This window comes from Peromyscus maniculatus, chromosome 6 (assembly GCF_049852395.1).
Source record: "Peromyscus maniculatus bairdii isolate BWxNUB_F1_BW_parent chromosome 6, HU_Pman_BW_mat_3.1, whole genome shotgun sequence".
NCBI classification, from domain to species: Eukaryota; Metazoa; Chordata; class Mammalia; order Rodentia; family Cricetidae; genus Peromyscus; species Peromyscus maniculatus.
Window position 1 is genome coordinate 22,729,518 of NC_134857.1, and position 26,577 is coordinate 22,756,094.

Here is a 26,577-nt window from a genome sequence, read left to right on the forward strand (position 1 = left end):
TAGGTTTTATTTTACCCTGAATCACTGGAATAGCAGTAAGAAAGATATTGCAAAAGCAGTCAGGATAGCTACTATACATAAGAGGAAGAAGTGCCAGAAAGGGTGTGAGAAATTGTAACCTTTGTGCATTGCTGATAGGGACAGAGAGTGATGCAGGCAGGAACTGGCGGGGCATACAGTATGGTGCCTCCTCACAAAGCTAAATGGGGAATTACCATATGATTTTTTCATACACATTTATATTTACTTCACATCTATATTTATTCCCCAAAGAATTTTATGTCAGGCCTCAGATACTCATGTACCTCTGAGAAAACACACCTCCTCATTACTCATTGTAATTGAAAGCCACCAAAAAGAAATCAATTCATGGGTAAATGAATAAACAATGGATAAACTAAGAAAACTAAAGCAGTGCTCATTTACATAAAGAAGGTATGGATGAACCATTAATGACCATCATCAAATACTGTATAGCTGCATTAGTAACTAGAAGAGCTAAAGGGAAATGTAGCAATCAAATGGACTCAAACAACTTTGAATGGATAATTAAATTATTTTTATTTAATTATTATTAATTATTCAATAACTTTGTACATTCAAAAATGATATCTTCTAAAAATATATTACAAAGCACATAAACATATATACATATAAATATATACATATATACATATATACACATATACAAGAACTATTTACATCAAGGGAAGGAAGGTAAACATAAAATAAACACTGAAGATAGTATAATATATTAACATAATATAACATAATCTAATAAAACAAGATAAACATATGGAAATAAAAACTGAAGATAATATAATAGTGTAATATACTACAATATAATGAAACAAAATAAACAGGTGAAAATAACACTGAAGATTATGTAATATAATACTATAATATTCTAAAACATAAAATAAAAATGTGCTTTTTCTTGAAGCAATTATTGGAGAAGGGTCAGATTGTTTTCCTGAGTTGTTTTATTGTAGATGGTCAGAGAAGTTGTCAGCCAATTGTCGTAGACTTGTCCAAGTTCTAGGATGAGAATAATTCAATTTAAATGCACAGTGCTCTCTTCTGTTTTATAAACTATATGGTGAAAAGAGCTAGTTAGAGCACTCATAAAATGCATTTCTAGAACATGTGTGCCAATGGAGACGTTTTTGTAAAATTCACCTTTCATCCATCATGAATATTCCCTTTAATACTTCACTTTCATGACAGACCTATATGCACCATGACATTTGTAAACCTTAATGCTAACACCTAACCTTAAATCTACTCTAACTATATAACAGGAAGCCTAATCATAAAATTCAACCTAGCCTTAAACTCTAAATTGGATCCTAACTCAGTATGTAATAACAGTGAGGAAAACATGGAAGATGGTTAGGAATACCTTTTCTTCTTATGAATGAAACCTTTGTGTTAGAAATTGATTTATGTTCTTATTACATATTCAACACTATGCTATTCCTTTTCTAAAGAATTTATTCTCTCTCCCACCACCAGACACACTGCTCCATTTTCCTCCTTTATGCCCAGTATTTGAAACTGTTCATATTCTTTAGCTCCCAGCTTTCTCTCTTCAGCTTTGTTTCCTAGTATTCTTGAACCTTTGAAATGTGACCAAAACATACATACACATACATTCTAGATATCTATCAATCGCTTATCTATCTATCTATCTATCTATCTATCTATCTATCTATCTATCTATCTATCTATCTATCTATCATCTATCCATCAATATCTATCTATCTATCTATCTATCTATCTATCTATCTATCTATCTATCATCTATCTATCTATCTATCTATCTATCTATCTATCTATCTAATCTATCTAAATAACTATGTGTGTGTGTGTGTGTGTGTGTGTGACTGATGACAATCTTGATTTAGCCAGTTGTTGACTCATGAGACAATCATTCCATTGACAGTTAACTCTTTTTATCCCCTGTGCTGCACTGAAATACTTATATTCCTGAGCTGGAAAACTGAGTATGTATTTTAGATAAACATTCTTTCTAATACTAATACATTTTAAAACAAAATATAACTCTTACCATCACTTTTTTATGTTTTCTCTTCTATTTCTTGTGGTGGCGAGAAGAGCTTCGTTTTTTGGTGAAACATGCACAAAAACATGCTCTTATAGTATCAATCTGAAAGAGATTATGTAAAATAAGGAATTTTTAAACTGAAAATTAAAACAATGTCACGAAAGATTTGAACCATCCATTCAACTAAAAAAGGCAACTATGGCTGATTGCATATTTTACATATATTCACAATTTTAGAATAAGTTACAATAGTATGAGAATTAAGTACTAGGACTCCTTCAAAAAGGGAGGGACTCTGAGTTCTAGGCTTGGGCTACCTCTGATATTCCAGAAACTCCAGAACCAGATGAAAGATTCTGACTTCCCTTTAGGGCCACATATGATACCCATGAACTTTGTCTTGGGGCCTGACTTGCATGATATCCTACAACAACATAAAGCCCAGGGATTTTTCTCCAGGATCCCAGGCAGTATGACTTCCTACACAAGTGAGGAGCCCTGCCTTCTGGAGGTTAGGCCTACTGATGAACTAGGCAAACTCCATGACCAGTTGAGAGGCTCTCACTGCTTTGATTCAACCTATGTATTTTGCTTGGGACCATTCCCACAGGTGGCTAGGTTTCACCTGCCAGGCACCACCTGTACTGACACAGGAACCCCGCTCTAGGCTTAGACAGAGGCTGACTCACAGATGAAGGATAGGACTAAGGCTGTGGCCCTCAATATCAGTGGCACAGAGGAAAAACTGCATATCAACCCTACCAAAATTTAGTCTCTCCTGGTGGTTTTAAATGCCTCCATTGAAACATAAGGTGTCTTGAAAAAAGGAAAGGAATACGAAAAATCCAACTAACAACCGAAAACATCTTCTGAAAAATTATTGATCACTTAATAGAGAGTTATAAAAGAGAACGATGTGGATGAAATTCAGGAGAAATAATTCAAGAGAATGATTTTAACAATGTCCAAGCAATTCTGAGATAATAAAAATCTGGGCTGAAACTAATAAAATAGAAATGACAATGTTTCCATAGAGCTCACTCTGGCAATATGAGTGAGGGTGAACTGGATCTGAGAACCTAAGAGAAGGAGAATTGGCCTTCTTTGCTCTGGTCTGTATTGGGTGACCTAGCCTAGGCAGTGTTGGAGAACACATGTGGGTAGTGATAATAATGAAAAGCTAGCAAGCTGGCCAACCCAGCTAAAACCCAGGCCCAGAACCGGGGTTTTGAGTTGGTTCCCACCAAATCCACCAAATCTATGTACTGTAGGAGAATGTGAAGGGGACAAACCTACAGATTCAAAACAGCAGGACCTCCAAGACACAGGACAACAACAGGATGTCCAAGAGGAGCACCAGGGAGAGACCATTATTGGTGGTGAAACAGAAACCAGAGGATTTGAAGCAGACCAATTACTCATGGTAATTAACACTTGCAAGTTAAGGTGAACAGATTAAGAGGTAAATTGTGTATCTTAGCAGGCCACACTACTGCTTCTATACAAGGTTCTTTTTGTTTTGTTTTGTTTTTCAACTTCCAATGAAATTCAGAAATCACAAACATATTTAAAAATCTCCAGTGCATGTAATTCTAAAATCTAAAAGAAATGGATGTATTTCAAGATTCATTGTATGTAATGAAATTAAGTCAAGAGGAAGGAGATGATTATATACATATATATATATATATATATATATATATATATATTGAGATTGAAGAAGTAAAATATTTTTCAACTAAAAACAGACCAGGACAAGATGGATTATTTGCAGAATTTTACAGAATACCAAAGAAAAATGAATATCATTGCTACTCAGAAGGATTTCTCCTAAATCCTTTTTATGATGCCAGTAATAACTTGATACCCAAACTAAAGAAAGACTCACATGAAGAGAATTAAAACCACAGACTGATTTTCATGATGAGAACAGTTACAAAACTTCTAAATGTGAGATTGACAAGCTGGGGTTTGAGAGATGACCCAGCATTGACAAGCACTGCCTATTCTTCCAGAGGACCCGCTTTCAATTCCCAGCATCCATATCATATCTCACAGCTATCAGTAACTCCAGTTCCAGGGAATTGGATGCTCTTTTCTGGCCTATGAATATACCAAGCACATATGGCATGGACAAGAATAATGTAGACAAATAACCATATATATAAAATTAAAAATGGCAATGGCAAAGAGAATTTAAGACCATAACAAAAAGATTATCCATGATGGCCCTTTTGGTTTCATCCAAGAATGCAGGGTAAGACAAATGTATGTAAATCAATAAATACAACATATCAAATAAATAGAATGAAGAAATTCACATGATTATCCCAATATATGCATAAACCACCACTAAAACAATTGAATATTTGGAACTTAATGATAAAAGTCAAGGAGAGGCTAGGTATGGGTAGAGAACATATCACAATTATACAAGTGAAAATCAACAAGCCTACAATCTACATCTTCTAAAATGGAGAGAAAATATTAATCTAACCATTATGATGGGAAAAAAGGCAATCATTGTTCACTGTCTCTATACTTTTTCAATAAAGAACTGAAGTTCTAGATAGACCCAATAAGGTAAGAAGGATATTAAAGCATTCAAAGTGTAAGAGAACTCAGAATGCCCCGACTTAAAGATGGTAGGATTTTATCAGCTGTAAAAGGGGTTGAGGCTCCACAAAAAGTCTTACAGGTGATAAACACTATAACAAATTAGCATTTCACAAATTTAACACCTAAATCAATGATGGCAAACTGAATAAAAAATCAACAAAAGAATCCCACTCATGTGCCCTAGGATATAGAATCAATCTTGATAGCCATCAGCAGATGAATGGATAAGGAAAATGTGGTATATACACACAATGGAATATTACTCAATAAAGAAAAAAATGAAATAGTAAAAATTGCAAGTAAATTAATAGAACTAGAAGAGTTTTACTCAATGAGGCCAGCTAGGATTAGAAAAGCAAATGTGATATGCTGTCCTCGTGTGTAGATATTAGACTTTCGTGTGTTCAAATAGGATTACATAAGGAAGCCTAGAAATTAGACATGGTCTATTGTAGATGGACCCATTGAAAGGGAGATAGTAAAATATATGTAAAATTAAATCAGAGAAGGAGAATATTGGATGTTGACAGTTTCAATCATGGAAGGACTGGAGGATAAAGGACAAAAGGATGAGTGCTGAACAAAAATGAAGGTCTATGAAAAAAGCCTTATAGGAACTATGATGTTGCAAATTAAGGAAAATACATTTTGAACGGAGGTAGAACACAGGTGACAAGAAATAACACTGGATCAATAAGTACTCTGGGCTAAGGTTTAAGTGGCAATGAAGGCGGAAAAATAAGTCAGAGCAGGGACTAAGGTGTAACTGAACCGTATGAAGGCTTGTAGAAGTGACTCGTTTGTAAAATAGTTTAAAAGACATACTAAAAAGAGTTTGTTCAGAGGTACCTGGAATGTGTTGACTTCCCTCATAAGACATGAGATTTATATTGAAACTCCAAAACAAAGGACAAGATACCTCCTTATGAGTTATTGGTCAATTAGGCCTCCATGTCACCCCAAATAACACAGTCTATTTCTACACATTCTGCTTGTTTGTCATAACTAAATGGTAAGACTCTCTTGTTGAAGATACCACACAGTCTGGTTATGTAGGGCATTTAGAATCCAATCTCTAGCAGACAAGGAATTTCTGCCTTTCATCACAATAAAAGTTGTAGTTCCAGCCACTGGTCATGAAATACATGAAGAGTCTATCCAGTCTTGGACCTTTCCTATGACAACAGTGACCAGCGAGGTAAGCTGTCCACAATGATTGTGTGGTAGTTATGTAAATAACCAACCTTGTTAGGAATGGATGGGAGAGCTGCTCCAAGCAATGGATTAAATGTCTGATGCTGTAAACCTTGTCAAAAGCTCATGTCTGGAATAGTCATAAGCTAGTGCAACTAGTGCTATTATTATTTGTGTTTATACCCATAGGTTTGTTCTGCCCTCATTGTTGGTCATATGATTCTTTTTTTTTTTTCAGGGAGTAATGGTTAATATAGAGACTCATAACTAGTTAACATGATAAGGATAAGCCAGGGTGAAGGTTCATCTGCAGATGGGTCATTTGTATTGACCTCCCACTACTGAAAGCTCAAGAAACAATGAGGAAGAATGGTCTGAAAACAATGTAGGAGTTTGAATCTGGAGAGAAGTACACTGAAATGTTCTTTTGGGGACAAGGAATAACGGGTGCACAGATCAACTCAGAACAGCTGTGTCTTACACTAGACTTGCACAAGCTCAAGCAAATCAAGTTGCCAGCATGAGTGAGGAAGCATCTCTCAAGGCCCCAGGACTAGATGAGGAGCAATTGGCCATGGCTGGTTGTGAAAGGAGGATCCTAATTTATCTGTGGGCTGTGGCTTAGGACAGATTGCCTCATGTCCCAGAAGGTGTCTTCACACACATTCACAGATGGTCAGCCCCACTTGGACTCACTGGGCTATTGATAATAATTTAAGAGCCAGGCAGTGGTGGCATATACCTTTAATCCCAGCACTCGGGAGGCAGATGCAGGAGGATCTCTGTGAGTTCAAGGCAAGCCTGGTCTACAGCGTGAGTTCCAGGAAAGGCACAAAGATACACAGAGAAACACTGTCTCAGAAAACAAAACAAAAACAAAAAAATAATTTTAAGAGACATTAAGCAAAGAATAAATAGAAGAAGAAGAAGAAGAAGAAGAAGAAGAAGAAGAAGAAGAAGAAGAAGAAGGAGAAGGAGAAGGAGAAGGAGAAGGAGAAGGAGAAGGAGAAGGAGAAGGAGAAGGAGAAGGAGAAGGAGAAGGAGAAGGAGAAGGAGAAGGAGAAGGAGAAGAAGAAGAAGAAGAAGAAGAAGAAGAAGAAGAAGAAGAAGAAGAAGAAGAAGAAGAAGAAGAAGAAGAAGAAGAAAAAGAAGAAGAAAAAGAAAGAAGAAGAAGAAGAAGAAGAAGAAGAAGAAGAAGAAGAAGAAGAAGAAGAAGAAGAAGAAGAAGAAGAAGGATGAGTTCCACCAGCACAAGGTGGAGGAAGTCAGTGGTGAATGCAGTTTTCAAAGAATAAATAATAAGAATATTTAAAAAACATTTACATTTTATGTATTAATTCTAGAAGACATACTAAATTTAACCTTATTTGGCCTATGGAACATTACTGTGGAAATAGCATAAATGTGCAATGTAAACTGAAGTATTTACTTACAAATGACTGCTTAGTTTTTCTAGCACTGGGCTGCCTCTGCTCTTCTTCTGAGGCATGCGCTTGGTCTTCCATGACAGATGCTGTTAAGAAGTGCACACATCTCACTAAGCAAAGTACAATGAACATTGAGGGGAAAAGCTGTCCATTGCTATAATGAAGACACACTAGGGATGGGAAAATATTTATTTTCATTTTCCCAAGCAATAGTTTGACTTAAGTATAAACTGCAGTGGAAATATTTAACTCATCTTCTCTGCTTAATAAAGGATCTCTCTCAAAAACAGGTGTTTGGTGTGTCTTTTTTCTCTAAACAGAGGTTTGGGAAGCAGCCCCCACTGTATGGGAGTTCCCTTCACTTACATATTCAGATTGATGTCATATATTTCTGAAGATAAAGCAAAAGAAAATGGACACCTGAGAGGTGGGAGCAAGGACTCTGTCTTTGACAAACAAAATCTTATCTGTTGCTCAGATTTGATAATGTGTGTATTATTACCGTTCTACTAATCCTTTGGCTTCCTATATATGTAGTTGTCTGTCTATAACAGACAGTGTTCTGTTCTATACACAATCATTCTATAGAACAAGTATATTTTAAAATGTACTACTTACTTTTCTCCTGATGCATTATTACATTTTTTTCTGCAACATTGTCCATATTGGATGAGTCAGGAGCTTCTGTGGAAGATTCCTGTGGTCCATTCGGGTCAGACACACTCTATCAAAAGGAGTATTGGTAGTATATTTTAGAAAGGTCTTATTTGATTTCTAAGAACATACTTGAATTCCTAATTTCATGACAAGTGTACTTGAAATTCTATGTAGTATATATTTAAGACAAAGTCATTTTAATAGCAAATCTATTATTCACAGTAAAGTTTAAATCTATCCTTCATTTTTCATGGCACTTCACTATGTAAGAGGTACAAAGGAAAAAGGAAACACATTCAGAGGATATGACCTGATGCACAAAATTAACAAAAATAAAAGCAACTACTTTTATATAAGAACTGTTAATGCTATTTATATTCCCAAAATAATTTGGAGGATATTTATAAAATAAAGAAGTGCCTACCCTATTACCAGGAAAATTTCTTTAAACAGTGTGGTACTTTGAATGCAATTGGGCCCCATAAGCTTATAGGAAGTGTCACTATCAGAAGGTTTGGCCTTGTTGGCAGCGGTGTGACCTTGTTGGGGGAAGTTTGTCTGTCTGGGGGCCATTAGAGGTCTCCTGTGCTCAAGTTACACCCAGACTAAACACAGGTTCTTGTGGTGGTAATCTAATTATACTGAAATGTGATTTTGATTGTATGTTAATAAATAAAGTTGCCCGGGGGTCAGAGCTATTAGAGCCATAGCAAGAGTGTGGCGGTGGTGGCACATGCCTTTAATCCCAGAAAGCCAGCCTTTAATCCCAGGGAGTGGTGGTAGAAAGCAAAAAGATATATAAGGCGTGAGGACCAGAAACTAGAAGCATTTGGCTGGTTAAGCTTTCAGGCTTTGGAGCAACACAGTTCAGCTGAGAGCTATTGGGATGAGGACACAGAAGCTTCCAGTCTGAGGAAACAGGACCAGCTGAGGAACTGGTGAGGTGAGATAGCTGTGGCTTGTTCTGTCTCTTTAAATAGACTAACAGACAGGAAATAGAGCCCTGATTTGGGAAGCTGGGACACCGCAGGCGGAAGGGTGAGATTTCAGCTCTGAGCTCTGACCTCTCGGCTTTCTCTTTTGCATTGTTTCTGTGTTTCTTATTTAATAAGACGGTTGGTTACATCTATAGGTTCTTTTACTGCTTGCTGATCAAGATGTAGAGCTCTCAGCTCCTTATCCAGGACCATGTCTGCCTGCATGCTGCCATGTCCTGCTATGATGATAGTGGACAAAGCCTGTGAAACAGGAATCCATCCCAATGAAATGTTTCCCTAATAAAAGTAGCTATGGTCATGGATTCTCTTCCCAGCAATAGAAACCATAACTAATACAAACAGTATTGTTTTCTATTCTCCTATTTGTCTCCTTTAATTTTGTTCTCTTGCTTTATTGCTCCAGCTAATAGATTGAGCACAACATTGAAAAGGATTCAAGATGATAAGACAAATTTGTCTCTTATGACCTCATGGGACTCATGTTTTCATCCACTGGGGATGATGTTGGCTCTGAGTTTCTCATTACATAATTTTTATTGCATTGAGGTATGCTCCTTCTTGTCTTACACTCTCTGGATTGTTATCATGATGGTATATTGGATTTTGGCATGTGCCTTATCTACATGTATTGAGAAGATTAGGTGACTTTTTGTCTAAGTCTGTTTCTGTGCTTTGTTAAATCTGTTGACTTGTGTATTTCAAACCATCTCTGCTTCTCTGAGATAAAAACAACTTGGTCATTGAACATTTGAACAATTGAACATTTAGAACTTAGTGATAAAATTCATGGAGAGTCTAGGTATTTGTAGAGAATATGCCACAATTATACAAGTGATAAATAACAAGCTTACAATCTACATCTTCTAAAATGGAGAAAAAATATTAATCTAACCATTATGGTGGGAAAAAAGGCAATCATTGTTCACTGTCTCTATACTTTTTCAATAAAGAACTGAAGTTCTAGATAGACCCAATAAGGTAAGAAGGATATTAAAGCATTCAAAGTGTAAGAGAACTCAGAATGTCCCTACTTAAAGATGGTAGGATTTTATCAGCTGTAAAAGGGTTGAGGATCCACAAAAACTGATCCATGATATTCACATTGAGTCTTATCTTTACCCAGGTGTGCAAATACATTAAAAATAGAGCAATTACAATTTTCAGAAATTTACTTACTATACATCAATGGAAATATTTAGCAATGTCATGGGATTCTAAGAATACTAAATGCTTTCAATTTATTATTCAATAATTAATTTTTTGATTGAATAATGTGGTTTAAAATATAGCATGTGAGCCTATGGCAAAGTCATTGAAGCAAACAATAGGAAATGAGAAATTTAAATTTAAATTTTACGTACAAATTCTTGATTTTCTGCACTCTTAACAAAACTTCTCTTATTTTCCACCTTAGATTCTGTTATTTCTTCTGAAGAAATTATATCTTTTACATAAAAAATATGAACAACAATTAGGCAAAATAATACTCTATAAAAATGGAAATAATGTAAAGTTAGGGTTTTACATTTTATATGTTATTTCAATTAACCACATGGTATAGGTATATATTTACATCCTCAAGAAAACTTGTAATTGTAGACAAATCAACACTTGGACATATACTACATATTGGCCAGTTTTGAGTCATACATGCTTTATATGATTTGTCAGGAAACTCATAAATATATGCTTACATCCACATCTGCAGAAACTGTGGGAAAATAACACTTTCACCCTGTAAACTATCCTTGCCTTGCAAGAGTAACTTGAAATAACTCACTGTTAACTTCCCCCAAATGATACTTGGTTTACCACACATTTTTCTGTGAACAGGATAACATGCTTTTGCTCTGCTCTGACAAATTGATTTTTTTTCTTGTTGTTGTTTTTGTTTTTTGAGACAGGGATTCTCTGTATAGCTTTGGAGCCTTTCCTGGAACTCACTCTGTAGACCAGGCTTATGTCGAACTCACAGAGATCCATCTGCCTCTGCCTCCCAAGTGCTGGAATTAAAGGCACTACCGCCTGACAAATTGCTCCTTTTTGACTCACTTTATCACATGGAGTCATTCTGTACATCTTTTTTCCCCCAGGAAAAATGGGTATTGCTGTGGCTACCCTAGCTTAAGATAATGCTTAAACTCTTCTTTGTGACTTCAACTCGAACCCACTTTTTTACAGTTATAACTTTTTCTCCTTGACATGTAGGACCTATATTAAAGGTTATTCTAAGCTCCAAAGATCTCTTTGCTTTTGTTTCCTTTTTTCTTTTAATTACTTTGTGTGATTCTGATAGGTTTTGACTTTAAGTTTGAAAGTAAGTAAGTCATTGTAGACATGGTTTCTTTACTGATACAATGCCTGTTGTGACACAGAGAGATGAGTTTCAGACAACAGAGTACAGAAAAATAAAAAGGTGTAAAAGCATACAACATGTGCATATAAGTAATGAGATTTTCAGTGACTGAACTGTCATATGCAAGTGTATCCTAATTTATTGAAATAGATTGTAGATACGATTTTAAAATGCCATTCCTTTTCCTTGTAAATAAATTACAATGCTCTGCAGATGGAGGAAGGCAGTGCACTATGATTTATAAACAACACAAAAATTGATTTTCTTTTCTGAAAATGTGGTATATTGCTGTTTGTCCAGCCCAGAACAGAATCTCTGAGCTCAACATGTCTCTGCCCTGACCTTTCAGAGACCTTTACTATAGGTGTGCATTTTGAGACCTAGGTGTCCAGAAATGATGTTCAAACATTGGGGAAGTCACATTGGTCTCATAGTTGACTTACAGAAGTCAATAATAAACAGGGAGTTTGCACACTGGAAAGGTTAAGGTGAGTGAACCTGAGTATTAAACATTGAAGCTGTGCTTACATTTACTAATAATTCATATTGTCCTTGTGAATGTTTTGAAGCATGCCTGCCACTAGTGAGATGGAATTGCTTATGTCAAACCCTGTCATCACCATCATCAAGATATAATGGGCATCAGGAAATCTGTGTGCATTTGAAATGTAATAAAATAAACTGATCAGAAGAATGTGACATACAAAATTTACCTGGTTGAGATTGGTGTGGTAGAGACTCAGGTTTGGAGATTGGATGTGAATAATCCCTCAGCTGAATGGATTTTCAAATGAGATATTTAATTAATGTTTTGGAATTCAATAAACATTAATCATTTAATATAAACATTAAAAGTCATTTACCTCTGGGTGAGGACATTTTTCAGCCCACACTAAAAAAGAAAGGATAAATTTATCAATCTCCTACACAATGGGAACTGCAAAAGTAATTTTATGTAGGCTTTGGATGGCAGTGAGTTCTTATTCCCTTCTTCCTAAATAAACACCTATTAGTTTACTGGTTAGGGCAACAGCTGACAGAAATAACTGAAATGTTCTAAAAGCAATCTTAGAGTCAATGTAATCCTCATCAAAACTACAACATGACTACTCAGAGAAATTGAAAAAAATAACCACACCACCATGAAAAAGCCTTTTAGCTCCACATAGAAATAAAAACAAACGAACAAAGAAAAAACCCTGGAGAGAGGTAAAACAAACCCCAATACAAAAAGAGTTGGAGAAACCACCACCCCAGATTTCATGATTTTTACAGGTCTAGAGTACTAAAAACATCATGGTTTTTAGCATCACAGTACACGTGTTGATCAATGAAATCAAATTGAACACCAAACATAAGTCCACACACCTATGGACACTTTTACTTTTGATAAAGAAACTAGAAATACACACTGGAAAAAAAACAACTTCAATACATGGTGCTCACCAAACTTTATGGCTTCAAGAAGAATGCACAGAGAACTATATTTCTAACCCTGAATAAAACTCAACTTCATGTGGATCAAGGATCTCAAAATGAGACCAGAGACCCTGAATAAGATAGAAGACAAAGTGTGTAATAGGCTTGACCTTACTGGTACAGGAAAAAAACTTTCTGAATAGGACACCTGTAGCACAGGCACTAAGATCCACATTTAATAAATGGGACCACATGAAGCTAAAAGCTTCTTTATGGCAAGATATGTATATCAGTGTTGGGCTTTTAAATAATCACTCCACCATATGATAGTGTTATTGAAATAAATTATAGATATGAATTCTAAATATATTTCCTATTTCTTGTTACTAAGTTACAGTAGTGTACTACAGATGAAGGTAAGATATACATTATAAGTTCTAGAACAAAACAAAACTTGATTTTCTTTTCTGAAGATGTGGTATATTGCTGGCTGTCCAGTCCAGAACAGAATCTCTGAGGTAACATATGTTTTTGCTTTGTCCTTTCTGGTAGCTTTGAGTATGACAGGTGTTCATTCTGAGACCCAGGTATCAAGAAATCATAGTCAAACATTGGAGAAATCTCATTAGTCTCACGATTGACTTCTATAAGTAACTAATAAACAGAGAGTTTGCACACTGGAAAGGATAAGGCCTTAGATCATAAGTATTAAACATTAAAGTTGAGCTTATTTTGCAAATGTTTTATATTTCCAATGTAATATATTTTCCAGCATGTATGCCACTATCAGATGGCACTGCGTATGTCAAATTCTATCATCACCATCATCAAGATATAATTGGCATCGGGAAGACTGTGTGCTTTTGAAATTTATTGAAATACCTTGATCAGGAGAATGTGACTTACGAAATTTACCTGCTTGAGATTGCTGTGTTTCAGACTTGGGTTTGGAAATTCGATGAGAATAATCCCTCTGCTGAATGGATTTTGAAATGAGATATTTAATCAATATTTTGGACTTCAATCAAGATGTAATTATTCAATATTAATATTAAAAAACATTTACCTCTGGGTGTGGACATTTTTCAGCCCAAACTGAAAGAGAAAGAATGTAGAGTCATTCTCATGCACAATGAGATCACCAAAACTACCTTTATGTAGGCTTCAGATGGCAGTGAGATTTCATTCCCTTCTTTCATAATAAACTCCTATTATTTTACTGCTTAGGACAAAAACTGACACAAATATACTGAAACTTAGCAAAGCAACTTAAAGATTCAGTGAAAGAGCCATCAAGATTCCAATATAATTTGTCAGAAAAATTGAAAAAAAACAAAACAAAACAAAAAAACAATCACAACAGCATCAAAACACCTTTCAGGTTCATGTGGAAATTCAAAAATAAAAATAAAAAGAATAAAAATAAAACAAACAAAAGAATGGACAGACTCCACCAGCTCAGATTGGACCAAGAGGTGAGTCACTGTTCTCCTAGGCACAGTTACAGGCCAGCAGGCAATACTCCTGCAGGCAGGTCTGATTACCACCACCCCATCAGATCCTTTAATCACAAGTCCTACTACTCTGGCCCTCTAAATCTACCCACTGCACCAAGACTGCAGCTGCCCCGTGAGACACAGACTCTACTAGGTCCAATTGAACCAAGAGGTGAGTCACCATTCTTCCAGCAGGTCACCCCAGCCTCCAGGCCTTGGGCCCAGGGGCACAACCCATGCCCCCATTCCCTCTCCATTGCAGCCCCAATTGCAGACCAGTTGGAGAGTTTCCTGCAGGCAACTGACAACCTGACAACCTCCACTTCACATATGACCCTGTTATCTACAAGTCCCACTTGCTCCCCCAAATCCACCCATCCCCCAAGACCATAGCTGTTCCCTGAGACACAGACTTAGCTGGCTCTCCCTGGACCAAGAGGTGACTCACCATATTCCCAGCTGGTCACCCTGCTTCAGAGGCACAACCCAAGCCCCCTTCCCCCACCCATTGCAGCCCCAGCTGCCAGCCAGCAGGCAGGACTCCTGTGGTGAGGTAACCCAGGCTCAGAAAGACAAACATGATATTTAATCACTCATCAGTGGATACTAGATGTAAAGAGAAAAATAATCAGACTACAACCCACAGCTCCAAAGAAGCTAGGAAACAAGGAGCCTAAGAGGGACACATGGATTGCCATGGGAAGGAGAAACAGAGGAGATCTCCATGAGTAGTGGGGATGGGGAGCAATAAAGGGCATGGGATGGAGGATGAGAATATGAGGAGATAATAGGATGGTTGAGCTGGGGGAGGGACAGAGTGGGAGAGCAATGAAAGAGATATCTTGTTAGAGGGAGAAGTTATGAGGTAAGGGAGAAACCTGTTGCTAGGGAAATTTCCAGGAATCCACAAGGATGACTCCAGATTAGAAGACTGGCAATAGTGAAGAGGGTGCCTGAACTGGCCTACCCTGGTATTCAGATTGGTGAATTCCCTAACTGTCATCATAGAGCCTTCATCCAGTAACTGATGGAAGCAGATGCAGAGATCCACAACCAAGCACCAGGCTGAGCTTGGGGAGTCCAGTTGAAGAGAGGGAAGGGGATTATATGAGCAAGGGGGCAGGGTCAAGATTATGATAGGGAAATCTACAGAGACAACTAATCCATGTTTGTAGGAACTCAGGAACTTTAGACCAACAGCTGTGGAACCAGCATGGGACTGGACTAGGCCCTCTGCATATGGGAGACAGTTGTGTAGCTTGGTCTGTTTGAAGGCCCCCCAGTAGTGGGATCAGGATCTATACCTGGTGCATGTGCTGGCAATCTGGAGCCCATTACCTATAGTGGGATGCCTTGCTCAGCCTTGCTGCAGTGTGGAGGTGCTTGATCCTGCCTAACTGAATGTACCAGGTTTTACTGACTCCCCATAGGAGACCTAACACTTTTGGAGGTGAGGTTGGGGTTATGCTGGAGGGGAGTGGGAAGAGGGATGAGAGGGGGATTTGTGCTTGGTATGTAAAATAAAATTTTAAATAAAAAGAACAAAATAATGAAAGACTTAACATTGAATAGAGATAAAAGGATACTTAATATGAAAAGAGGATGGAGAAATCACTATCTTAGAGTTCATGTTTTGTTACAGAGTTAGACTAATAAAACAGCATGATTCTAGCATCACAATAGACATGTTATCAATGAAATCAAATTGAACACCAAATGGAGGTCCACACACATGATTTTTCATATAGAAACCAGAAATACACACTGGGTAAAAAACATCTTCCAACATGATAGTGAACTAATCTTGATTGCTGCATGGAGAAAACTGCACATAGATCTGTATTTACTACCCTAAATAAAAACTTAATTCCAAATGAATCAAGGATCTCTAAATAAGACCAGAGACACTGAATGTAACAGTAGAGAAAGTGTGTGATAGGCTTGAACTCATTGGTACAGGAAAAGACTTTTTGAATAGGACACCTGTAGCACAGGCACTAAGACCCACACTTAATAAATGGGACCACATGAAGCTGAAAGTTTCCTATGGCAAGATATCTATGTAAGTTTTGGGATTGTCAATGACTGCTCCACTATATGATAGTGTATGCTGTGCTATTGAAATAGATTGTAGGTAAGAATTCTAAATGCATTTCCTATTCCTTGTAATTAAATTACAGTGCACTATGAGTGAAGTGAAGCAGTGCACTATGAATTATAGAGCAACACAAAAATTGATTTTCTTTTCTGAAGATATTGTACATTGCTGTTTGTCCAGTCCAGATCAGAATCTCTGAGCTCAAATAAGTTTCTACCTTGTCCTTACAGATAGCTATGTGTGTAGGTGCGCATTCTGAGATCCATCAAGAAATTATGGTCACACATTGGGGAAGTATCATTAGTCTCATGATTGACTTCTATAAGTCACTAATAAACAGAGATTGCACACTGGAAATGATAAGCACTCAAACATGAGTATTAGACATTGAAGCTGAGCTGACATTTCTAAATGTTTTATATTGTCAATGTAATAATTTTGAAGCATGTATGCCACTAGTGAGTTGGCATTGCTTATGACAAAACCTTCCAACATTATAGTTGAGATATAATTGGCATCGGGAAGACTGTGTGCATTTGAAATGTATTAGAATAAATTGATCAGAAGAAAGTGACTTAACAAAATTTACCTGTTTGAGATTGCTGTGTTTCAGGCATGGGTCTGGAGGCTAGATGACAATAATCCCTCAGCTATTTTGAAAAGAGATATTTAATCAATATTTTGGATTTCAACAATATATAATTATTCAATATAAATATTAAAAGTCACTTACCTCTGGATGTGGACATTTTTCAGCCCAAACTGAAAGAAAAAGAAAGTACAGTCAATCTTATGCACAATGAGAATTCCAAACCTACCTTTATGAAGGCTTCAGAGGGCAATGAGTTCTATTCCCTTCTTTCAAAATAAACATCTATTATTTTACTGGTAGGAAAGCAGCTGACAAGAAATATACTGAAATATATCAAAAGAAATCTATAGATTCAATTTAATTCCATCAAAATTCAGAGAAATTTAAAAAACAACCACAATAGCATCAAAAAGCCTTTCATGTTCATATGGAAATACAAAAAAGTCTTGGATATATTCAAGAAGATTCTCAATACTAAAATAGGCTGGAGAAATCACTATTTCAGATGGTATGTTTTGTTACAGAGCTAGAGTAATAAAAATATCATGGTTCTATCATCAAAATAGACATGTTGATCAATGAAATCAAATTAATGTCAAAACATCTATGAATACCTGATTTTTCACAAAGAAAGTAGAAATACACACTGGATAAAAATAGCCTCCATACATGGAGATTACCAAACTTCATGGATACATGAAGAAGAATACACATAGGAGTATTTATTACCCTGAACAAAACTTAACTCCAAATGGATCATGAATCTCTAAATAAGACTAGATACCCTGAATATGACAGAAGAAAAATTTTTAACAGGCTTGAACTCACTGGCATAGGAAACAGAACACCTGTAGCACAGCACTAAGACCCAAATTTAGTAAATGGGACCACATGAAACTGAAAGCTTCTTTATGGCAAAGGACACCATCATCAGGCTACATAATAGGAAAAGAACTTAATCATTTAAACCTCTAACGTACAGTTAGTATCTAAAATAAATAAAGAAGAAAAAATTGGACTCCCAGGAAACAAATAACCCAATGACAATGGTGTTTGGGAATACAAAGACAATTTTTAAAGATAAAACACAAACTACTGACAAACTTTTAAAGAAATGCTCATCATTTTTATTTATCAGAAGAATGCAAACCAAAAGTACTTTGAGATTTCATTTTACTCCTGTCTAAAGGGCGAAGTTCAATTAAGCAAATGACAACTCATGCTTGTGAGGATATGACGAAAATGGAACACTTGCTCATTACTGATGAGAATGTAAACTTTTAGAGCCATTATGGAAATGACTCTGGCATTTTCTCAGGAAGCTGGCTACTAATTCTTCTCTAAATTCACCTATACACCTATCTGGCATATACCCAAAGGACTCTATATCCTACTACATAAATATCTGCTCATACATGCTCATTATTGACTATTTACAATAGCCAGATTTAGGAACAGTCTAGATGTCCTTTAACTGACAAATATATAATGAAAATGTGGTGAACTTACACGATGGGGTGTTTTGCTTCTATCAAAAAAGGAAATTTACATATAAATGTATGAAGCTAGAAAAAATCACCACGAATGAGGAGACCCAGATCCAAAAGTCAAATACTGTATAATTTTCCTTATATGTGAGTGTTAGCATTTAAGTCTTCAACATGTGTGCTAAAATCCATATAACCACAGAGACTCTGCATCAAGTAAGGGATTGCTTGTGAGGATCATTCAAGTAAAGGGAAATAGAATATATAATTGTAGAGAGACAGTGGGAGGAAGGGCGATGCAAGTGAGAGGTTAGGGTAGGAATATGGGGATGACCAATTTACTAACATCCACGTGAAAAACCGTATGGAAACATACTACTGTAGAAGATTTCTAAATACATAAGCATATAAAATAAATACAAATGGAGTCTCCAAATAAGAGAGGAGATAAACCCCCAATTAGACATCTTTTGCTAAACATGAAACCTTTAGTTATACCTTGTTGAGTCAATGGACAAATGGGGCACCTTAGGTATCTCAGGTAGAAGAAAACTCAGAGATCTTTCTGGGACTATCTCAATTTTACACATCGCTCATGCTTATTAACATATGGGACTTATTACCACTTTTGTTGTCTTTTATTTAAGAGTAAATTAATTCAGTGATTTCTTTCGGTAGCATAACATACCAGCATTTGTCTTACATAAAGTCTTTTCATGATGACTCTTACCTTCAATTATTTCATTTTCTTCTGGACCATTTCCTATGCTGGATGACTGGGCAGCTTTCTGCAGTGGATTAGGATAAAACACACTCTGTCACATGATATTAGTAGTGTAATTCCAAAAGGTCTTATTTTCTATTTCTGAACATATCATGATATTTGACTTTAAGGAAATTGTTCATGAGAATATATGCAGTATATATCAAAAACCATGGTATTTGAATGGAGAATCTTATATACACAGTCAAGTTTAAGCCTTTCATTTCCCAATTATATACAAGAAATATAGAGTAGAGGAAAAACATCCACAGACATAGTAATGCCTGATGTGCATGTATCAATAAAAGTAATCATTTTGTATTATAATGCATGAAACTAATTTGTTCTTATTAGTAAAGTTGGAGGATGTTAATGAGACAAATGTTCACATCTTTAGTAGGGCCATTCCTCTAGGACACAATTAACATTAATTATGAGGTGTTGTACAATGACATTATTTGTGTGGTTAGGCTTGATAGGAGGTATGTATTATGTTAAAAACATTGATATTGTATCATGCTGATTGTGTAGTGAAGAAGGCAGAATGGGCTCAATTTCGGTAAAAGTGAACAAACAAAACTGACATATTTTGTTAATTTCTTATACATGGTAATTCTGGATCAAAATGATTAGCAGACAAGTTTTTATTTCCTATGTTACCTTTAGACAATAACATTAGACCATTATGCAGTTTTTTAATATTTTACAAATGTTTCTCAATGAACAGAAATCTTCCCCAAACACCATTTCACAGTTTTTGCATGTTTAACAGAATAAACAAATCTTGCTTTCTCGTTCTTCAAGAATTTTAAAAGTTATGAGAATATGTTGTCCACTATTCTATATGTACAGTAATGCCATCCTATTTGACAGTTACTGAGTGGACACTCCCTCATCTTCTAAAACATGTTAGGCTTCATACTTTGATCTCTGATGACAAAATACCATTCTCACTCCTACCCTGTATTAACGACAATTTTGCCTAAATATCTCTCTCTACCATATGTTTTCTTTATGACAAAATGCACCTATCTGAACTAAAACAGTTGCTTTTTACTTGCTTGGTGTTCTATTACTATGGCATAGGCTTCCCTCTGAAATCTCAGTTCTTGATTTCTCAACATAGAGGAGATATTGACTATACAGATTTATGTGGGTTTAAAACATGAAAAATGTCTTCAGAACATACTCATACTTCAGTAAGTACCTAACATTGTATTATGTCTCTGAACAGATTGTGTGAAAGAGAAAGTATAGTGTCTTGAATCTATTTGAATTCTCTACATTAACTCAATTCCATATATATATATATATATATATATATATATATATATATATATATATATATTGAGCATATTGGACAATAATGTGGAAATAATTAATTTCCTTCATTGAATTGAGCAAAATAATTGAGTTTTTCCTTCACAATTAGGTCTCTTTTATGGAATCAAAAATTCTTTTTGTTGGAAGATTAGTTGATTATATAGCCATATGATCTTCTCAAATGAGGACCTTGAAATAACCCAATGACCATAAGGAAAAAATTTCTCCTTGACATAATTGAGTATAATCATCACATAACAAATTTAGTTTTTGCAGGAAGAATCAACTTTATTAAATAAGTCCAACTCTAAAGTCATAATTTTATATCGTCCACTATTTTAAATAGAGAGTCTATGGCTCTCCAGCCATGTAAAGAGCTTAACATAAAGCACAAGTAATAATCATATAATTATTTACTAAATTACATATAAAAGACAATGATTAGCTGTGTGACTGGATTCTAAGAATACCCTGTGTTTTATAATAGGTAAAAGACTTTCATTTCAATGTTAAATCATCATTGATGGACTGAATATAGTAGCCTGAAGTGTAGTTTCTTTTGGCCTATGGTAAGATCATCAAACCAAACAGTATTAAGTGAGAAATTTAATTTTAAACAGTTACATACCAATTTTTCATAGTCTTCATTCTTATTACAAACATTTTCATTTTCCAGTTTTAAATCCGGTATTGTTTCTAATTCTAGTTCTTCTGACATATCCACATATTTTATTTAAAAAATAAATATAACAATTAGATACATAATTTTCTATGACAATAGATTGAAATACATTCACAATTAGAATTTAGAAAAAAATTTACTCTTATCAAATATTTCAATTAAATGTACTTTATAGATGAATATTCACATGCTTAGATAAATGCCCAAGTTGTAGAAATACCTGTATATCACTTGTATAGAAACTGCATGTTGCCAGCTTCAAGACATCCAAATACTTGACTAATTCACACACCTCTCATAAATGACCAAGCTCTCTAAAATCTACACTTTCAGATGTCATCAATGTTTCAGAACATTTATCATGTGCTTATACCCACAAGCACATTCAAAAAATGTACAAATTAAGGAAATTGGAAAAGGATTATGAAATAATTTTTTTTTTGGTTTTTCAAGACAGGGTTTCTCTGTGTAGCTTTGTGTCTTTCCTGGAACTCACTTGGTAGCCCAGGCTGGCCTCGAACTCACAGAGATCTGCCTGGCTCTGCCTCCCGAGTGCTGGGATTAAAGGCGTGCGCCACCAGTGCCCAGTTGAAATAATTGTTTTTTATTGAAACTATCAAAATAGTTTTAGTTGTAAGGCCCTATTGCTCAAGACTCCACACTTTAGACACAGAATTTGGAGTAATTTAACTGGACCTGACATAGAAACCTGCTCTCATACTATGAGAACATGCTTTGCAAAGTGCCAAGGGAGATAAGCAATCAGTAATCCCACCAGCAGAAAATGGTACACCACCAAGATGTTGAAAAGCCTGGCAAGATAACGCTCATGGTAGGATAGCGAAACTTTTATTTTTGGGGTAACCAACAGCTGTCCTATTGGTCTGGACACCCACTCAATGAGAAATTCATTCCAAGTACTGGGTAACTAATCAAATATCCATGGATGGAGAAATCATAAACACTAGGAGTCATCAATTACTCCCATTTTCTCATAACAGTATACTTACTATGTTCTAAATATTGTTTTTTATAGTCACAGTTATACCCACAGAAGAATGTAGCTGACATTTTTCCTCAAAGAATTTACTTTTCACAGTACATAAAAGTATTACAGTATATACAATTAATCAAAATCCAAGGAGTGACCATAATATGCCCCAACTCCACTTATAAAGTCCTAAATCTAAGGATCAGAAAAAAATAGTAAGAATTGGGAAGATAGATTGTAAAATCAAAGTACCAGCACTCTTGAAGCTACACAGCATCTTCTATGCATGACTTAGATATTGCTACCATGAAATTTCAAAGGTATGATATCTGAAAAAACACCTGTATAAGGACAACACCAGATGAAATTCTACTGTGGGTGAAGTGAATCTCACAATGCACAACCCCTAGATGAAGATCTGTAGGCAATCAGTGGCTGATAAACAAAGATAAATCAGGTGATTTTCCAGAGATGAGCTCATCCTAGTAGGATAATAGGTTGTGCAATTCCAGTGATCAGTCCTAAACACATGTACATATAAGCAACACACTAAACAAATACATACAAGCATGCATACACTTATACACACACAGAAACACAAACACACATGCACACACACATGCACATACGTGCATAAACACACACAAATATAGTGTGTCTTTACTAATAGTATAGAAGAGAAGTCACACACAGAGTTACTAAGGACTTGAGCACAGGGAATGTTGTAGAAATAGCCAGAAACCTGAAAAAGATGTAAATATAGTACACAAGCATGAAATTATCAAAAGTTAAATAAAAGGCAACTCTTTTACTGACGTTCTTATTTCAACCTTTGGATGAAAATTTTTCTTGTCTACCATTACATTTTTACTTTTGTTTGATTTAATATATATTACGTGGGTTATTTTATTTGGCTAAGGTATTTGTTGTCATGTTTTAAGCAAACCTCTCTGCCAAGTGATCTTACAAGTTAAGCATGTGCATTACCTTCTTGTTCTTCTACATGTTCATATTGTTTGGAAGCTATTGGTAAGTCATCCACACCACTTTTCAGACTATTCTCAGGAATATCTTGCTAAAATAATGAAAAATAATAATGAGAATATAGTTGAATTTCCTATTTTGAATTCAACTAAACTTAAAAATAGGATAGCATATTTTCATAGATAACATTTTGCATGCTCTTGAGATCAACCTATCTTTTCACCTCATACAGTCACATATGCTAAAATCAAGCTTTGAAGCAGAAATAGAAAAAGATCATCTGCAGAATTCAATAAGGAACTAAACTCATAATATGAAACTTTTATTCCTCACTGAAAATCAAACAGTTAAAGAATACATTTAAGTACTAACTATTAATGTGCTTGCCATACCAAAGTATTTGATTTAAAAATCAATTCCTTGAGAAAATCAATTTAATATTATAGTAAGGCCCTTAGATTAGTATGAAAATACAGACTATGCCATGTGGAGAAGAACTGAAATATTTTAGAATCAGTTTTGCTTATGAAAAGAAGGATGTACAAAAATAGTTTTGTTAAAATCTTAGATATAGAGAAAATAGTTTCATAAAATTAAAAAGCAGTTAGTGATTCTTCTCTCTTTATACAATGCATGTAATTATTCAATGAAATCTCAAACTCTTTCACAGTAAAAAACAGGTATCGTTAGAGCATAACAAGCATTAACATGAAGGGACCATCAGAACATTCATCCGATGTCTGGAATGTTCCTGGTGCTTATTTATACTTGAAATAGTAGAGATGTCCTTATGCAATTACACACTCAGCATTGTTAGTCATTTAGTTGTAAGATAGGTAAGAAAATTTAAGGTTCACATAGATTCACTATTCTCTAAATGGCATAACACTAATAGTTATCACCTCATATTTAAGTCATATGAACTGGTAGTTTTAATTCAGAAAGATTCTGTGATGAAACATCAATGTCATTATGCCAGTTGAGGATTTTTAAGTCTTCAAATACTGTTGAAATATATGTTAGTCTGGTCCCAACATTCATAAAACACACAAAGAAAGGAATAAAAAAGCCTAATTGACTGTATGCTGAAATCCACATTTGAAGAATTTATGTATAGCTTATCACAATAAAACTCAAAGGACTGGGTGTGTGGTTGAGTGGTAGAGAATTTGCCTTGCATTCATTAATTTCACAGTTGATGTAATAAATGAAAAAACAAAAAGGAAAACTAAAAAACACCAATCACAAGTGATCTTGGACACCCAGAAACAGGAAGCCTAACCTCAGAGTGATTCTGGAGATTTAAATGAGCAATGAAACTACTGTATAGACATCCTTTAAAATTTGAAGTGTTACATATGATGCAAAGAATTTCAGTTTAATTTTCAAGATTTTGAGTGCAAAAATAAGATGAAATTGAAATTTTGCCTTTAGCATTTGTTATCAAAGACCTTATTCTAGAACTTGCTATAATTAGGGGGAAACATGTATACCTCAATTATATGAAGAGTATTTTCTTCCATTTTTGATTTAAAAATGTGCATGTACAATATATTTTGAACATAATTTCCCAACCAAAATACTCCCAGATTATTCCTCATCTACCTACCCCCCCAAGTTTGTAATCTTTCTCTCTTAAATCTATCCCCAAATTGAAAATACAAACTTACAACCAATAAGACAAAAATGCCACAAGAGAACACATCAGCCCCCAACAATACCACAAACACAAAATTGAACACTGTTTCCTTTGTGTTGATCAACTTCCCCTGGTCATAGTGTCTGCTCAGGAGTGCCTTTGATATACCCAGTAATGCTTCAAGTAGAACACTGATTTTTCCTTTGCCAACAGCTATCAATTACAAATGGTGTCCTGGTATGGATGGCAGCCTGTGTCTTCTGCCTCTTAGTGCTGGCAACCTGTCTTGTTGGAACCTGTGCAAATCATCTGTGTACTGGCATAGTCTCTGAGTTCATATGTGCATTGATCTTGGTCCTGCTGTGTCTGGAAGACAAAGTTTCCTTGACCTTATCCATAAGCACTGGCTCTTATAATCATTCTACTTTTTCTACATAAACACTGAGCCTTGTTGGAGGAGGTTTGATGAAGACATCCAATTTATGACTAGGTGGTCCAAAGTCTCTCACTCTGCATTTTGACCAGTTGATCTCTGTGCTGATTCCCATCTACTGCAAGAGAAAACTTCTGTAAGGAGGATTGGGAAAGGTATAGTGACATGTCTCTAGGACTCATTTTCTTGCTCATTTTCATTCAGAAGAAGAGTAGCATTGGGTTTGTCCATGGCCCATACCCTATATTGTCACATGTTATTGGCCCCTTTGGCAGTGTCAGGTTTGTATTCCATCTTATTCAGTCTTTAAGTCCAATGAAAAAGTCATTTGTTACTCCCATAATGTTTGTGCTACTATTGGACCAGCATATGTTTCATACAGGTCACTGTTGTAGGTCACAGGGTTGTAGCTGGTGATATTGATGGTTACATTTCTCCTCTGGGAGCATGAGGTGTATCTTCTAGTACCATGAACATTAGTTAGAAGGTGTAAGGATTCTATTTGGGCACAAATGCAACTACTCTATGTTTGGTGATTTAATATGTGGTTCCTTCACCAATAGGGTCTTCCTATTTAGTTGTGGAGTGAGACTAAAGGCCTTAGCCATAGCCTGTTATGTTTGGATAATTCTATGTGCCTATAGCATCATCAACAAATGGTTCTGGTCAAACTGGATGGCCACATGCAGAAGAACTATGTAGATCCATATCTATCACCCTGCATACATCTCAACTACAAATGGATCAAAAACTTCAACATAAGACCATAAACTCTGATTAAGATAGAAGAAAATGTCTGGAAAAGGCTTCAATTCCTTGTTATACTCAATGACTGACTTTCTGAACCAGATACCAATAACATGGGCATTAGAACTGAAACTAGCAAGTGTAACTTCATGAAGATGAAAAGCTTCTCCTTAGAAAAGAACAGCATCATGGAAAAAATTATGGCATGGAAAATAAATAAACCATTGTCAATTATACATCTGATAGGGGATTAGCATCTAAACCACAAAGAACTAATAAACTGAATATCAAGAAAACAAATAACATGTTCTAAAAAATGGGGTATACAACTAAGCAGAGATACACAAATGCCTGAGAAACACTTCAATAAATGTTCAACATCCTTAGTCATCAATGTAAATGTAAATCAATGCCCCTCTGAGATTTCATTTTACCTAAGTCAAAATGGCCAAGATCAATAAAACAAATGACAGCTCAGCTTGGGAGTATGCAAGGAAAGGGAAACACTTGTTCCTTCCTGAAGAAAGTGCAAACTTATTCTTGGATATGAAGAGCCTTCAAACATTCTTTTTCTACCTCATTATATATTGGCAGCCTGAGACAG

The 26,577-nt window shown here is 35.5% G+C and overlaps 1 protein-coding gene across 1 annotated transcript in view; it reads right to left on the bottom strand.

The window, feature by feature from the left end:
* Positions 1 to 536: 536 nt before the first annotated feature.
* LOC143273834 (uncharacterized) overlaps positions 537 to 26,577 on the bottom strand; it is a 53,284-nt gene continuing 27,243 nt past the window's right edge. Inside the window, exons 9-22 of the mRNA XM_076574020.1 lie at positions 23,158 to 23,245; positions 21,126 to 21,208; positions 19,142 to 19,199; positions 17,066 to 17,094; positions 16,922 to 16,982; positions 13,805 to 13,833; positions 13,654 to 13,714; positions 12,183 to 12,211; positions 12,033 to 12,093; positions 10,325 to 10,407; positions 7,927 to 8,032; positions 7,315 to 7,394; positions 2,072 to 2,170; positions 537 to 1,038 (exon numbers count right to left, since the gene is read on the bottom strand). Of these exons, the coding sequence (XP_076430135.1) occupies positions 2,096 to 2,170; positions 7,315 to 7,394; positions 7,927 to 8,032; positions 10,325 to 10,407; positions 12,033 to 12,093; positions 12,183 to 12,211; positions 13,654 to 13,714; positions 13,805 to 13,833; positions 16,922 to 16,982; positions 17,066 to 17,094; positions 19,142 to 19,199; positions 21,126 to 21,208; positions 23,158 to 23,245 (843 nt within the window). The 3' untranslated portion in view covers positions 537 to 1,038; positions 2,072 to 2,095. The remainder of the gene's footprint in view (positions 1,039 to 2,071; positions 2,171 to 7,314; positions 7,395 to 7,926; positions 8,033 to 10,324; positions 10,408 to 12,032; positions 12,094 to 12,182; positions 12,212 to 13,653; positions 13,715 to 13,804; positions 13,834 to 16,921; positions 16,983 to 17,065; positions 17,095 to 19,141; positions 19,200 to 21,125; positions 21,209 to 23,157; positions 23,246 to 26,577) is intronic.